Here is a 17,038-nt window from a genome sequence, read left to right on the forward strand (position 1 = left end):
ACACCGTGCGCAAATGGCAACAACAACAGGTGTCTAATACAGAAATATCAAACAGAAGGCCCGGCTAATGCAGGTCCCCGGACCGGCAGCCGCTGCCAAAGGACACAGGCGGGAGCGCCTGGGGAGTCAGTGAAGTATCCACCGCATGCAGGACTGAACCACCACCGATGGTCCATTGTTACTTATTTCAATATGCATAGGAGGAATAATAAAGCGGAGTCTTTGCCACTACTCACATGGGCCTGATGTTGTATTCATCAAGAACCAAGTGTGTTTTAGGTCAAATCATGTCTACTGTATGGTTCACAGCCTTAAAATGGGCCACAGAAGTCAAGACACAAAATAAATTACGCTCACGTTCTCATGTGAGGGAATTCAGGAGTCGCAAACCAACTCGGTTTTACATCTTGTTGTGGACCAGGCAAACGTCCTACACAGTCAGCAGGTCTGAGGCTGCAGGTGATTCTATGCTGACACCTGTTAATCGTAGTCGCAGAGTGCTTCGGGTGAGTCGCATCAAGCAAGCCGTCACGTGTGTATCTGACTCACTCCAAGGGAGGGTTTCCCTCCTTCTCTTCTGACCTCGTACAGCTTGACTCCTGTCTTTTATTTCAGCCATAACTTCTATCGCTCCCTCTCACCGGAGAAAAAAGGAAATGAATACGAGGCCCTCAGGTGTCAGGAGGCGTCCTCCTTTGTCTCTCTTTCCGTCTGAATCAGTAAGAGACTGGCTGGCAACTCGCTCCCGGTTGGATGTCAGGGGGGAGTCGCTCTTTATCATCTGTGTGTGTCGGCTGAAAATCTCTGCTCACCAAGGTCCTTTCAGAAAGAGAAGATGCAGTCGGCCCCATACCGCTTTGTTTTGCAGCAAAGTAGCAGGCGGACGCAGAGGCAGCAGACGTTCCAGTGACAAAGCTGAAACACAGCCTCCCTCGCTCCCCAGTACAAGATGCTTCAGCCGCCGTAAGAACTATTTGTCGATTTATTTACTCTGGTGCTTTTGAATACAAAGACAAACATCATTTCTAACACAAATCCCAGGAAATGTAGCCTGGTTTCCAGGGAATCTACAGTGTAAGCTGTGATCATGTGGAGCACAACAGGGGAGTAAGGACTGCTCCCAACAGCTCCACCACAGGACCATACTGGTGCTGTGTGCACTACCAGAGCTCATACTGGTTTATATTTCCTATTTGCATTTCATCTTAAGATCCATACCTTAGAAGAAACACACACACACAATTCATTTCTGTTACTGTTATATCTGTTTACATGCAAAATATGGAGCAAATGTCAAGCTGATTTGCTCAGAATGTAATTGCAGGCACTATTAGTCTATTCAAAGCAAGCCCTGAAAGGAGACACACAAGAGAGCTGATGTTCTGGCCCCTTGTCCTTTTAGCTTCGCTCTACTTTGAACAAAAGTGCCACGTTCAAAGGCTCTGTGCCGCGATCAATCCTGTATTGACCTCACACGGTGGCCAATGCGAGACGACTTCCCTTTTAATAATTAATGTCGCGCAATGTGGAAAACATAATGTCGGCAATGATATGCTGTTGATCAGCGATAATCTACTACCTGTGTGTGTGTGTGTGTGTGTGTGTGTGTGTGTGTGTGTGTGTGTGTGTGTGTGTGTGTGTGTGTGTGTGTGCCTGGAGAGCGAGTCGGATGCTTTGTAATCTTCTCACTGAGTCTGTTCCATTGATACAATAGATGCAATCACTGGATGATTTTATATCATTTCTTTCTTCTTGCTCTCATCACTTGATTGTATACTTTTTCTCGATTATCATTTGTTCTCTTGGCTTTTATATTTTTCGGTATTCAGCATACTGTAATCTCAGCTCCTCTTCCTGTCTTTTGCATCACACACCCATTCATGTCATGGCCACGTCACACGCTCTCATTATTTTCTGACCCCAGTGAACTCCCTCCTCTTGCTTCCTTTCCCTTTCTGCTCTACAACTACAGTGGAGGTCCCACTTCTAAATCTGAATCCCACCAGAAGAGGGAGCCTATAAAGAAATGTCCTCATATTCCTCCACGTAGAGTAGAACAACACAGAATAACAGGAGGACCAGGAGATGAACACATCCATGAGTCCTTTGCTTTCATGACTGAATCTTTATCCTACACACATACACAGAGGGATCTGTCATAAGAGCCATGAAAAGACAGATGAAGCAGGGAAAGATGAGAAGTAGACAAAGATGTGGGAGAAAAATGAGACGATGAGAGGAGTTGATGGAACACAACAAAGAAAAGATGACACGATCATGTGATTAAACTCAATATAAAATGATCACAAAACAAAAGCATTCAGCATGTAGGATAAGACAGAACCAATGATGTCTCTGCTTGTACATGCAAAATATTTCCCATCAAAGCCGCGTCACCCCTTTGCTGTGCTCCTAATGATGTGTGTGGTCTGTAGCTGTGTGTTGCCTTGTGGTCCCACACGCTTTTCTTGTCTTTGCTGTTAATCTATTGTTTGTTTGACATGTGTGTCAAAGAAATACATGTAGTCTGCAGGCAAATCAATCTTAATACAGAGAGGAAGGTGAGACCACTGAGGTCAACACCTGTTCCTCACAGTAGTATAGATGCACTATTACCACAACCCAATGTAAAAAGGATCCAGTTATGAGATGTAATGTGCAACATCACAAGCCAGAAAGCCAAACGTAAGACAAGACCCTCAGAAATCAGAGCGCCGTGAATAGAGAACCTACAGGGTGACACATGCATTAGATACCAACCTACAGAATGCGCAGTTCATTAATATAAAATGACACCAACCCAAACACAAGAGAAAGATCCGAGCACAAATTCAATAAGAAAATCTGACACAATAGATGATCAGTTTGGGTGAAATCATTCGCAGTAGTTGTCTTCAGCCTAATGCTGTTTGCTCAAACACCCAAACAGTGTGTCTTCATGTGCCAGACAGCCTGTGCGCCATTCATATCACCATCAGTCACACCTTTCACAGTACAAAAGTAAATACTCATGTAATATCACGTGTGCTCACCACAGCGACCCAATGACAAACTCTCACTACTTGTTACCATCACATAGGTTTGATCGCCTCCTTTGCCCTCCCCTTATTTATAATCTGGGCTTTTCCTTTGCTGTGCGTTTTTGTTTTCTGCCGCCAGGATCCGATTTCCCCACAGGGACCATTAAAGTTCCATCTCCTCTAGAAATCATTTAATGCACAACGGAACAGAGAATGTGTCTTTTAACTCCTTGTCTAATGCAACTAATCTGTGAAGGCTGTCCAAACAGTGAGGGCCCGGAGGTTTCAGATGTCGTACTCCATCACAAATGTCTCTACTGCTTATACTGTACACAGCTGACGCAACCCACAGAGCCGGGTTCAATAACGCCTCTCCCTTTGTTCTCGTTGCCTGTGCACTCTGGGTTATGAATCCACGAGACAAGGTTGGTTTCAAGGTTGAGGCCGGTCATCGTCCTTAGGCGACAGGACCCGGGGAGAGCTGCACCAGCATACTGTACTGTAAGTCCTTGCAGTCGCTCTGAGGATTTCATCCCAGATCCCAGTGATTTAGAGTACAGGAGTCAGGGTGGACCTCCGAAGCGATGCCTCACCGCCGAACCCGCTGTGATGGATGGCGCTGCACGCGGCGGAACCTTCGCCACAGCTGTCTCCAGACTTCTGGAGACTTCTGCCACATGTGCTGAATATAATGACCACAGGACCCTCAGCAATAGCCAGCTGGAGGTCAGCTTGAAGGGCTCCGGCTGTGACCTCCCCGTTCCGTTGAACCCGTCTCACGCTACAGGTACTGCACTGCCTCATGCCACCAGTAACGACTAGGACGCTAGAGTCAGACAGAAACGCTGAGGAGAATCTGTCAGGAAGGATAAAGAGAGAGTATTTGCCTGTGGTCACCACATGCAAACGCGTTCCAGTCGATTCCATCAACGTGCTTTATTAAACTCCCTGTGATAGGCTGGCAAAGGATCCTGGGCGAACGCTGCCAAATGCTCAGTGGCAGCTGGAATTGAGTCCAGCATCCCTGCAAACTGAAGCAGGAAAAGCAGTTAAGGTAATGGATGAATGGATGGACTCGCGGAGGAACAAATGAATGGACCAATTGCTAACTGATACACTTTGTGCAGGTTATTTAAAAGCAGCACATTCCTATACGTTATGTTTCATTTTGCTTTTACCCTTTGAGCTGTTGAGGTATAACATACAGCGCAGTAGCAGTTTCATATCTTGAAGTCTGTAGTAAATAAGAAATTGGAAGGCAAGGCTTCCTCGGATTGGCTGTGTGAAATACCCACTTCAGCACGTTCAGTGTAAAACGCTGCTTGAAAGGTGAGCATGTGTCTCTGAGCTCATTCAGAAAACCTTATTTCTGGTGTCAAATGAAGCTCGCTAACGGGCGCGCGTCGTCTGTCCAGTGATCAGTGCTTTAAAAAGGCACCACGACGCTGCTGCTGTAAAAGGATGGGGCGCTAATGCCCACAAAGCAGAGATCGTACCCGTACGACGCCAAGGCGCTTTTAGGCTCCGTGTCTCATCAAACCTTTATATAATTTTATATAATTTATATACGAGGCATAAACACGTTCAAAGCTCACAGACACTCACAGCAGCACACGCTTCCATTAACAGGTACACAAACACACACACACACACGCGCGCACACGCATTAAGGTGAGTGTGTTCATTATTTATCATTGTTTATATCGTTGATACAGTGCCAGCGGAGATAACAAGGCAGAAACTGCTGACGGATGCATGTTTTGCCTGGACACGCTCATAGTACAGTAGATGACGCACGCCTTGTTATTCACTGTTTGAGAGAGACTGGGAACAGCGAGGCTAAAATGCTGACTAATTCAGACGGACATATCGCATACACACACAGACACATACTGTACATACTGTACTGTATGGTCCTATACAGTTAGAGTGGCGCTTTTTGCCCCCCTCAGAGTCTTGTTTGCTATTAAACCTTGAAGAAGGAAAAGTAGATGAAATGCAGTGTTCTCACGGTGGTGAAGAACGCAGCTGCATGTAATTAGGCTGTGTTTTTCTTTGTGCTGTACAGAGGGTGTGTGTGGTGGTGGGACGATGGCCTTTCACCTAGCTTTCACTGTAAGGCTCTGATTCATGAAGCAATTGATGACGTTATTAGAAGCATTTACAGTATTTATGATCATTTTAACTGGAAGCGCTTTGATTTCCGGCATTACTGCCCATTACCCTCAGATTTATTGCCGACCTCACATTAGGTGCCCGATAATGTGGAATTCATAATTCATAATAAACAACTTGCTGCTATCACTCGTTTTACATGGAATATTAAACAAAGCGAAGTGTTTTAACGGCCTAATGCCTAATTAGCGTGCATATTTTCATCCATTCATGCTGTTTCACATTGTCAAATAGATGCACATAATCTGTGGAGGTCAGAGGTCAGACTGACCAATTTCACTATAACAGAGACTCATTATCTCTCTATCCGTCCTTAATGAACTAAAAGGGCATGTGGTTGAACAATGGTGACAATTGAATTAGCAAATTAGGCCTATGTACATGCAGAGTGACTGCACCTCAGAGAACCCTCAGACAGCCACACATCAAACCCCACTCTCTGCCTGTCTCTTCCAGCTCATCATGCACTCACTTCCACTCCATGAAGCAGTGAAACAGACACCTACCCGAGTCCCCAAGGACCCCAGAGGCAGAGGACAGGAGGGAGAAGTTGAGCGTGGATGATGGGACACTCTATTTTACCCCCCGACTCACACACACACACACACACACACACACACACACACACACCTTCCTCCTATCGCTTCCTCTCCCTCCTTTTTCCTATCTGTCTTTGTCCATGCATCGTTCACCATCTCCTCTGCTCGCCCCTCTCTCTCTCTCTCTCTCTCCAGTCCCCGTTCCTTGCCTCTCTCTCTCCCACTCTCCCACTCCGACATTAGTTGATTTTAAAAAAGCAGCTCAAAGCCAGAGTAGTTAAGGCCTTTACTATAAAATACACATATCTCATTAACATAAATCACATTGCAGCTGTGACAGCAGAGAGCACCCCATGAGCTAATTGAGATCATGTACCTATCGCCCTATTCGCCTGAAGGAAATGACAAATTCAAATTGCCTGCTAAACAGCAGTGAGTAAATGCTCAACATGGAGGAAGCTGGATCTTTCTCCTCACCCCTTTTCCCTTTAATCTCCTCTGGCATTAAACATCATAATATATTTATTTACAGCTGTGCAGAGGCACATTTTTTTTTCTATTTAGGGAAAGTGTGGTGGTGAAACAAATAGACTGACTTAATTTACTTTGTCAATTGAGCTTGGATAATTTTATGCTGCCGTGATGAGGAAAATGTAGCATGTTGCTTCCAGTTGTGCATTTTGTGTGAAATAACTGCATGCATGCAGGTAAACGTTTGGTGCTGACATCTCTAGAAGAGCTTGGCTTAAGCCTATCACTGTATATTAGAGGAATTCATCTGACAGAGTTGCTTTGTCTCATTCCTTTATTTTTTGAGCCATCCATAGACTGTGCTTGTTTTACCTGTTTCAGGTCAGCTGTTCGCTCCTATTTGCTGTGAAGCTATAATTGCCATTAATCCACTTTATCATCTTTAAAAGCACCTTGCAAGTCAAATGTGAGAGGCACATTAGAGATAAAGTTTTATTTCATGGCTCCGCAGACTGTCAAGCTAATGATAATTTAAAAGGATTTTTATTCCATGGCTCCATCTCACACTGACAACAAATGATGACACTGAGGAAGGTTATTGGTGGAGACAGTCTTCATAAGAGTGCAAGAGCTTTTCTGAGCATTGATAAATCACATCAGCTTTTATGACTCCAGTGTCAAGAAGACTTTTTAAAGTGTATACACATATAACAGGTCATAATCCCAGTTTATACAATATGTTTTGAAGAGACAAAACGCGGCGGATCGACCAGGTGACATGATTAACACGCGGCGCACACTCTCCCGCCGCCACACACACAGACACGGTCCTGCTCAAACCAGGAATTAGGCAGCCTGATTGGTGACTGACAAGTGAAATTGAATTTCTCTGCAGCGAATGCCCAGAGGACTGAGGAGAAGACACACACACACACTCACACGCACACACACACACACACACACACACACACACACACACACACACACACACACACACACACACACACACACACACACAAAACCGCAAATGGGGGTATAAACACAAAGAAGTAAGGAGCACGCACACACACACACACACACACACACACACACACACACACACACACACACACACACACACCAGCGTGAACAATCGCTGAATAACTGCTGACACGCACACAAACACATGCATCAATACTTTGTCTCCGTCTCCCAGACACACACAAACACACGTAAAACCCTATCCCCACAAGTCCCTCCTTTCCAATTTCCTGCCAAAGCTGTCTCTTCAAAAGAAAATCTCCTTTTTCTCCACACACCATCACAATGAGAATCACATCTGGCAACTCCAAACAAAACAAAAAGTTGAGAAAGGCCTTCATTATGCCGCAGCTGCCGGGACGTGAGGCGAAAGGCGATGGTGGAAGTGACAGTCGCGGAGTCGTCGAGGAACCAATTCACCGCCGCCGAATTTAAAACGAGGAGGAATAAAGGGAGGAAGAGGGAGAGCGGCTCGTGAGTTTGTACACGAGGGGGGGGGGTATTTTTAGACTAGAGTGACGAGAACGAAGACGCACACGAGGTTCAAACGTGCAGCAAAACACAATCAGCTGGAATTCAGTTTTAATCCGCAACATCAGACGTGCAGAAGTGACACGTTTACTTCCACCCGAACGCGTCTCAGTGCAACAGAGACTAATGATGCTGAAGTTCTCATGTCCTCAAAGATGAATATTTCTGGTTATGTGACTGTGCGGCGGGTTAAACTGTCTGAATGTGTAATTACTTTCTGCCGCCTGATTACCTGTAATTACCTGTAATTACCCATCTGGAACAAGATTCATTTGTCCCCGGAGCCAGAGCTGGAGTCTCCAGAGGTTCTCTGGGTGGAAGCGATGGACAGACGGCTACAGGAGACTTGTTCATTCTACATATATGGTACTCCAACGGGTAAATGACATTATTCTAATCATGCACGTCACGTGTTTCCCCACAAGGCTGCCAGTGGCTGACATTTGACCTTGTTAATTGAATTCATTAAATGTCAACGCAACATTGTCTCAACCTCATGCCAGTGCTTCCTGAACAGTCACGTAGCTGCACACAGAACTCCAGACCACCTCTAACAACACTAAAGAAGCCTCCAGAGGCAGATGAGCGAGAGACTGAGGCTGGGTGTTTGGACATAATATTTAAACCACATGCAGACACACATTTATTCAACTCTATAAATTCTATAAATTATTTTCTACCCTGTCCTTAATTCAACCCATCAACCCACCCCAGTGCCCGTCCTTCCTCCTGGTCTCTATACAAATCTAATCACATTGAGTCTTTTTATGTCCATTCCACTAATTTGTTTCTTTGCCTGCTCTCTGCCTGCCATACTGATCCCCTTTGTTCCACCTAAAAGCCATTTCTTTTGAACTGAACCTCTGAAATATGCATTAAAGGAATTCGTTTTAGTAAAGACATCTGGCCAAAAACAGGAGCCAAGCTTGGGGTCATGCATTGTCTTATTCAGTAGACTGCTGGGAAGCTGAGTTGCTTTATTTGACCTCCCTGTCTCTCCACTTACACAGCTGTACTGTACATGCCACTATTACAATGAAGGGAACTTTGGGTCTTATTCCTCCTGTGGGTGTTTTTTCTACCCATCTCATCAGGTCCCATCTGCACATTGCTGGGTTTTCTTTAAACTCTATGCATTGTATGCTTCTATGTCTATGTATTTTTACTTTTACTAAACGACACACACAAGTTCCTGGAGATGACTTTAGTTGCGCTCTATAAATATAATTTATTCATTTTTTTTCCTGTACTAATCCAATAACCATTTTATTTGTGCTACTCCTCTCCATTCATGGTTCTGTGACTCCTGCGTCTCTGTTTTTCATCTTCTATCTTACCCGAGCATAAAGCCTGCCCTACAGTATGATCTGCTGCTCCTTTACACCTGGAGTTGTCTGCCTCTCCTCAGGGACTGAGCTTCGCTCTCGGTTTTAGCACCTGCCTTACTCTGAAGTTGCTTACTGACACATACTGTAAGACATGCATTGTGGGGAAAAGGCTTCACCCAAATTTTGCAGAGATTAAATTCTGCATATTTTTTATGCTATAAATACTGTACTGTATCTGCATAATATTCAGATTACTGTACAGGACTGCACTGCACACATTTAAAGCACCCTGTGCCTGACACAGCTCAGCGAACCTGCACCATGTGCAGAGGTTGGTCCTTGTTTTCACTTGTTACTCATTATCTATGGAATGAAAAGCAGCTCAGTCGCCATCCTGGGAGAAAACGATTTCTGTGGCCACGGCAGAGTCAGCAGAATAACTATACAGGTGTAATGTGAACAAGAAACCACATCATAGAGATGGTAAAATATGACCAATAGGCCAGATACTGCACAAAGATTTTTTTTGTGCGAGCGGTTTCTGGCACCAGGTGTTTCCCCCAGGAAACAGATCAAAATTTACCCAATGTGTGATCAATAAAGTTCTATTATTATTATTATTGTTGTTGTTGTTGTTGTTGTTGTTGCTGTTGTTGTTAATAGTAATAATAAATAATAATATATATATAAAATAATATATATAATAATAATATCTTAATAATAATAATCATAATTTATAATATAATAATCCTAATCATCCTAATCCTAATAATAATATTTGTCACCTTATGCCCGATTTCTCCTCTTTTCTTTGGTAAATTTCTTCATCTGTAACTCTTATCCAATCTAGGCTCACTTCTTGATTTTAACCTTCCCAATAACATAAGATGATTTGTTCTGGCTCTACCATTGTTGTGATGACAATAACTCTGCTGAATCACTGTCAGTGTAACTTGTCTATTGGTTTGCTGTCCTTCACTGAACACATGCCCACATCGAAAAAACAACTCTCTTTTGAGTGATAGCTGAAAATATCAAATTTCAATATCTGTTTGTTATTAAACATTTTAAAAGCCCCAAAAAGCAGCATTTATAGATACTATTAGCCATTGGATTTACAAAATACCAAATGTAATCTAATTTTTCTTTAATGTGCAAACTATCTGTTCTATGTTGCATCATTCTCTTCAATGATTTCGAAAGTTCGTTTACACAGGAGACGCTTAAGTTCCTTGTATCAACGATCCTTTGGACCTCTTTTTGCCCCTTTTCCTTCCCAGCTCTCCTACCGGAGTGAAGTTCATGACTTTGAGGATCCAGATGGTCAGTGCCAGGTTGACGATCATCGTGACGAGGAGCAGGAGGATGAAGAAGTACAAGCATCTCTTCCTCCAGCCATAGATTCCCACGGCAGGATAAACCTGCGCGCCGCACACCGACGCCCCCCGTTGGTGGAGGGGGTTGGGCTGCGCTGCCAGAATGTACTGTTCCTGGGTCATCTGGAAGAAACACAGAGCAAAGGTAAGAAGTCAGAGTGTGTCTGGTGTTCTAGTACGTATTGTATAATGGAAATCTGCATTTGTTCAGATCCACACAGATTGTCCTCAGGCATAAAGATTACATTTTGATCCCCGCAGCGCAGATGAAGACAATGTGGACGGAGGAGAGGCTGAACTTTTAGGGTTTTGGTCACGACGGAGGAAGGATGGGAACAGTCTTAAACCCGCAAAGATAAAGGAGAGAATCTGGGCACAATTGAAAACGTGACCCAAAGCTGAGGCGACGGAAGGAGAATAAAAACGAGAGAGTGGTCAAGAGAACGGCGGGCGCGTGATAAGAATAAGCCAGAGGTGGAGTGGAGAGAGAGAGCACATCAAGCAGCAGGAGATGGAAAGAGGGGAGGAAAGGAAAGAGAGAGAGGACAGATAAGACGGCAGAGGAGTCCATTAGTTGTATTGCAGCAGGAGAAGTCATTGGTGGCAAAGAGATATGGACACCGGCTGCAAGACATTACTATCGCCACTATCTTCTACCCAACTCTCCCCACCTCAAAATCTGTCTCTCTCTCCTCTCTCGCCCACTCACTAATTCACTTCCTATGTCACTTCGACACCTCTCCCCCCCCCACCCCCATCAGTCTCCCTCTCCCACATATTACGTCTACATTTGCTGAGGCAGCATGACCTGAGCGCCTCCGTGACTGAGGTGCTCCATGCTTTTTTTCTCCATATAGTCTCACATGATGATATCAACAATCCTTGATGGGAAACAAAAACGCTGACTCCTGCTCTGCCTGGAGGGGAAAGAGACAATCGCACAATCAAACTGTTCGAATTTTGCCAAATTGTCAGTGGAGGAGAAATATGAAGATTATCTGAGTCTCCACAGGCGATCTGGCTCCCGTCACGCTATTGAGAAGCATCTTTGAAACTTACCAATGCTGATTTTTTATACTTTTTTCTTGCATCTTTATTGTGGCAATTGCCTCAAAATGATCCCACATATTTATATCTACTGATCAGTTTACACAGTATCTATTTTAAAAGCAAGCCAGGACAAAGCTACATTGCCTTCTCATGTGAAAATCCTTGTGTAATCAGCTGAAAGATAATATCGCCCCACACCAGTAGGACCAGTCCCACGGTGCAGCCGCGTGTCACAGACACCACCAGCGCTTTTCTTTACACTCCAGGAGCCCTTTTTCACCTGAATTAACCGACTTCCTGGGTGACTGAGCTGTGATTACAAAGAGCAAAATCACGCCGGATCCAGGCACAAATGCGCCTCAGACACAAAGGAAATGAAATCAACCAAAACATGCCCAGAGGAGCAAGGAGACGTGCGGTCGCACTGACTGAATGCGGGAATTCAAGCAGTGCATGCAGAAAAAGAGAAATAGTTTCAAAAATGCGGCATTTGTTAACAATTAAAGGAAAGATTAAAGCCCAGGCGTTCCTTCAATCTATTTAGAGTCTTGATTTAATCCAGCTAATTTACAGGCCCACTCCAGAATGAGACTTCTGGTAATGCCAAGAGAAAAAGGCTTAATGTCTGTCAAGCTAATGGATGAACAAGTTTGGTTTTTTTTACCAGGTGAAGAATTTATCAGCTGGTTCATCTGTTTTGTGCTTCGAGTGCATCTGTTCCGTCTGTACCGACACAAAGCCAACAGACAGAACAGCGTATTGCTGCGGAACAAAGCGCTGGAACAGGCCACGCGCTATTTTATGTCCGCAGTAAAAACCATCTGGAGCCAAAAGCTGAGTTCTTGTTCCGGAGCTGTTGTGTTTGCTGTGTGATCTACAAGGCTAATCCTGTGTGTGTGTGTGTGTGTGTGTGTGTGTGTGTGTGTGTGTGTGTGTGTGTGTGTGTGTGTGTGTGTGTGTGTTATATAGTGTCACTAACTCTTTCTTTGTGTTTAATGCTCAAACCTTTATCAACCTACAATAACTAAATATTAATATTTCCTTTCTTTCCACCAACCCCCCCGTTTTTCTTAGCTTCTTCCATCTCAACTCTGCCTTAGTTTCTCATTTGACATTTCATTCTCTCTTCAAATGCATTTCTTAGATTGAACTGACAACAGAGTCATCAATCAATCCTGTGCTAAACCACAGTCTGGTGACACCGCGCAGCACGACCGGGCTTTATTAACATCTTAATGCCGTGACAGAAATAAGAGCAGCTAATGCAGCCACGCCACCACAGTTCCCATTACGTGATGTAACTCTGCTTTCAACAGATGCAACAGTTTTTCCAGACTTTCCAGATGTCATTAGACTTCGAAATCACAAACAGCGGCATGTTGTTTTCTGTTTATGGTTATGATTAGACCCAAATTTTAACATCACTCAGTAATAATTACTGACTGTTTTACCACAACACGTCCCGTGATTATGAGAGCGCATTAAGGAAGAAACGCATCACATTAACTGCTAAATCAAAATGTTTGGAAATGCTTAATGCCATATTTGAAAGGTTTCCCAAAATTTTAAAACATAATTATCAACCCAAGCAGTACTACTTAAAACGAAGCGCTACTGTAGCATGATCGCGTTGATGTGTCTGAACAGCACATGCAGCGGTAGAAGTGAAGAACGCGCCTCCTCACTGCAGCTGAATGGACAGACGTGATGTGCAGGACAGGGGAACGTAATGGCAGACAACCAGACAGCTTTAAGTCCTGTTTCTTGACTGAACTCATGTAATTAGCATGCGCTCGGGGCTAAAAAGGTGTTGTTGCTTAGTGAGGAGCTGGGGGCAATACAAGGCATCTGTGAGGCAGCGTCACAGCCTGGCGCTCCTCTCATCTGCTTCCACCAGCTTGTCATTGCCTCCATATTGCTCTTACTAATGGGCTTTATTATACAGGTGTTAGCAATAAGCGCACTTTAGATGATCAACAGGTAATTTGACATTTGTTTAAAAAGCCTAGATTTAGATTACACACTCACACACAAACGCTGATCACTAAGAGATCATTATTAAAGACTAATTTGCTTAAAATATTTTATATTTATATATTTCTAGTTAGCCAGTGTTTTCCTTCTAGGTCTGACCTGGTACAGGATGTACCACAGAGTAGAGGTCAGTAAATATCATTTAATATCATTGCTTACCAGGAGAATATTTCTCTAGGTGTTTTTTTTTTCCCCAGATGAATCAAACACTGATGTTCTGGTTACATTGGTTCATGTTTCTATACCTTTGCTGTTGTTCCTTTAACTTTGACAGACAGTTCAGTGTTATCAGTGTGTTACACTGTAACATGCTGTAGTTGCATTTACTGCACAGAGAGTTCTAATACAGGCTGGTGCAGCATTGAGGGACAGATGTGACGTCATCTAGGGATTTCATGCTCTACACCCACACGTGCGAGTAACAGTTGGCATTTCCCTGCATGTGAACCGGTGTTCGTCTGCATGTGAGCTGCTCTGTGTTGGTTGTGGATTGTGGCTGTGGACGGTCTGCCATTCCTCTCTGTCAATGGAAGCACTCAGGTGTTCAGCCAGTGCATGGATTACACACACACACACACACACACACACACACACACACACACACACACACACACACACACACACACACACACACACACACACACACACACACACACACACACACACACACAGCAACACACACACACACACACACACACACACACACACACACAGCAAACACACATGGCACCATGGGAACAAAATCCGCACAAGCCAACAAGCACACAGACACACACACTCGTGCGTAAGGAGGCAATCACAAAATTCACAGTGCAGCTACATGCACCAGCAAACACACAGGAACATGAGCAAACATAAACAATGCATACCCACAGACAGGACCGCTGCGCAGCGAGGCATTCACTGTTCCAACAGATTTACAACGTTCTGCTGCAGGTCTTGTGTAAAAGGAGAAGACTTAAAAGGACAATTCTTGCCCTTCCTGCCTCTCTCTTCTTCTCTCTCACACACACAAACATACCGTACAACTAAGCGCAACAGCTGCCGACTGTCGAGATAAATAACCTTTGACAGATGAAAAGGATGAAGGGGTTGCAGCATTGATGAGAAGGACAGACATCCAAACAGGAAATGGATATATGTACAGGTATAATAGTAGGAGAAGTCAGTATAGGGGGGTTGTGACCTTCACCAGACATCCCATGGTGCACTGGGGCCACTATAAGCCACTGAAGGCTATAATCATTCCTGTCTGCCGTGCTGGTAACTGAACGAGCCCTTTATATGTTTGTGCTGATTATTGATAAAAAAATAATATACTGCTTCGTTGTCCTGTCACAGCAGGTCTCGATTACATCAGTATAAGCTTATTTTAGACAGCTAGCATGTGTTCAAAACCTGCAGCAGTCTGATTGAAAAGCCGCTGTTTGGAGACGGGAGACGTGTTTAATTCTAGGTCGCAATAATCTCGACTGCCCGACAATCCATCTACCTCGATCTCCACAACTCTCAAATAAAATGCGGTTTGATTTAAGCCACTTAAACAAACAAGCTCAGGCGTTTTCCTCCATCTGATGCTGGAGCCTGCTGAAGCTCAGGCTTTGGTTCTCCAAGAGCTGCTTTCTGCTCCTGTCTCTATTTATAGGGGCTCCAGAGTGGAGATGTTGTTCCCATTTGTCTCTGCCTAGATTTATCTCCATGCAATGAAGCCATTTTTTGCAGGACTCAAGAGACTAATTAGTGGATGATAGAAATGGAGAAGGGAAAAGGGGGAGACCAGAGGAAAGAGGGGGACAGTGTGAGGAGAGAACGAGAGAGAGTAACAGGAAATAAACAGAACCTGAAGTTAGTTTTGATTGGCTGCTTCATTCTCCCCACTGGTCCCCAACCTGTTCAGAATCGGATTTTCCCCCACTATGGACCAGCTGTCATCTCACTGCATTATCCAATCACCTGCTGCTAAAAACGATATTTTCCTTTGTGGAGATGTGAAGGATGAACGCGTTCTCAAACTGTGTGGCTGCTCAAAATTGGTTCAAAATTGATGGTTGGGAACTGCTATCCTTTACTGAATCCTTCCCCACAGCAGAACAAGTGTCATTTGGCAGGTGCACTCTTACCAGAAGGATAAGTTTAGCAAACTACACGCCCTGTGGACTGTGGAGCAGTGTTATAGATTCACTTTATAGGTAATAAGCAAGAATAAGGTCGCTTTAAGGCAATATATGGAAGCACTGACTTACAGTGTCTTAAATATACTGTAACAAATGACCTGCAGTACTTTATCGGCCTGCTTGTCAAAATAATGATATCTACTACTACAGAGCTTATCCTATCAGTGCTGCAATATCTGCTGTCGCCTGCCTATAAATTATTAAGGAATGACAGTTTTGTAATGCTTGCAAGTACAGAGTGAGAGTGATGATGCCAAATGCTGCGGCTACTGTACACCAGCTGAGTAGTGGCCGGGCTGAGGCCATGAATTCCAGTTAAAGGGCCTTCATCAGGCTCCTCTGACTCGTTTCCACATGTTTACTGTGCGACGTGTTTATTAGGAACTCCATCAGTAGCAGGGAGGCCGCTGTGGCCTAGTCAGGGAGCTGTCCAGTGCTGAAACGGCTCCTACGGTTCTCTGTACACGAAACACTGTTTAAACTCCTCGTCATGTCTGCAAATATACAGTAGCGGCTGCCTGCGTTGATTCACTGCACGTCAGATAGTAACACAAACAGTGCGACTCTATAAAGTCAAGTTTCAGTGGGCCTGTGATTGTGCGATGGTCCTTGTGAGATTTTCAAAGTAACTCTGATATTCAATGCCTTCCTCAAATAGATTTACTGGGGTTAGCGCTTCTGTTTCAGCTACATCCCTGTTCTACCAATATAGCTGATTCCTTCTTCTCAGCCTCCCTCCCTTCTCTTTTTTTCTTCTTCTGTCTGGCACGCCGCCTCCCGCTGAGTCAGTACACGTCAATCAAAACGCTGCCACTGTTAAACAGCACCCCCAACAACAACAGGCTTAAACTCAGCTTTTTCCTCCAGCTGAACAGAAATGCGGCGAGTGTCATGGAGGGAAAGTTTGCTGGCGAGGCAGTGTGCTTTCGACGGCCCTTTGAAACCCACTACAAAAGCTGATGAGGGAGTATGATGTTTCCTGTTGCGGCGTGTTAGGAGACGCCGCATGAAATTACACAACAAGAAGGTGATGATTCCTTCCTGCTACGCAGACTGATTTATGAGGATAGCGACATGTAAGAGATATTATGCTTTGGAGAATGTCGAGACCATCTGCCACATTATTTCTTGGAAAATAATCATACGGATCGTTTCATCGGGTCTGAACTGATGACTTCTTCTTCCGAGTGCTTTTATCCGCAGCAGGTTACGCAACCAGTCTTCAGACGCGGCCGTGGGCATCTCCACTGTCACGCGTGCTCATGTCTGCCGCTGAAAGCCTGTTGCAAAGCATTCGGCGCGCAGGGGAAGTCGCCACTG

At 44.4% G+C, this 17,038-nt stretch overlaps 1 protein-coding gene across 2 annotated transcripts in view; it reads right to left on the reverse strand.

Annotated features, from left to right (window-relative positions):
* The window catches only part of LOC114856776 (zeta-sarcoglycan), a 238,715-nt gene that overhangs the window by 110,396 nt on the left and 111,281 nt on the right, over window positions 1-17,038 (reverse strand). For both annotated transcript variants that reach the window (XM_029152486.3, XM_029152506.3), the window contains one exon: window positions 10,374-10,583. In XM_029152486.3, coding sequence (XP_029008319.1) covers window positions 10,374-10,583 — 210 coding nt within the window. The remainder of the gene's footprint in view (window positions 1-10,373; window positions 10,584-17,038) is intronic.

The sequence above is a fragment of the Betta splendens genome, chromosome 1, assembly GCF_900634795.4.
Source record: "Betta splendens chromosome 1, fBetSpl5.4, whole genome shotgun sequence".
NCBI classification, from domain to species: Eukaryota; Metazoa; Chordata; class Actinopteri; order Anabantiformes; family Osphronemidae; genus Betta; species Betta splendens.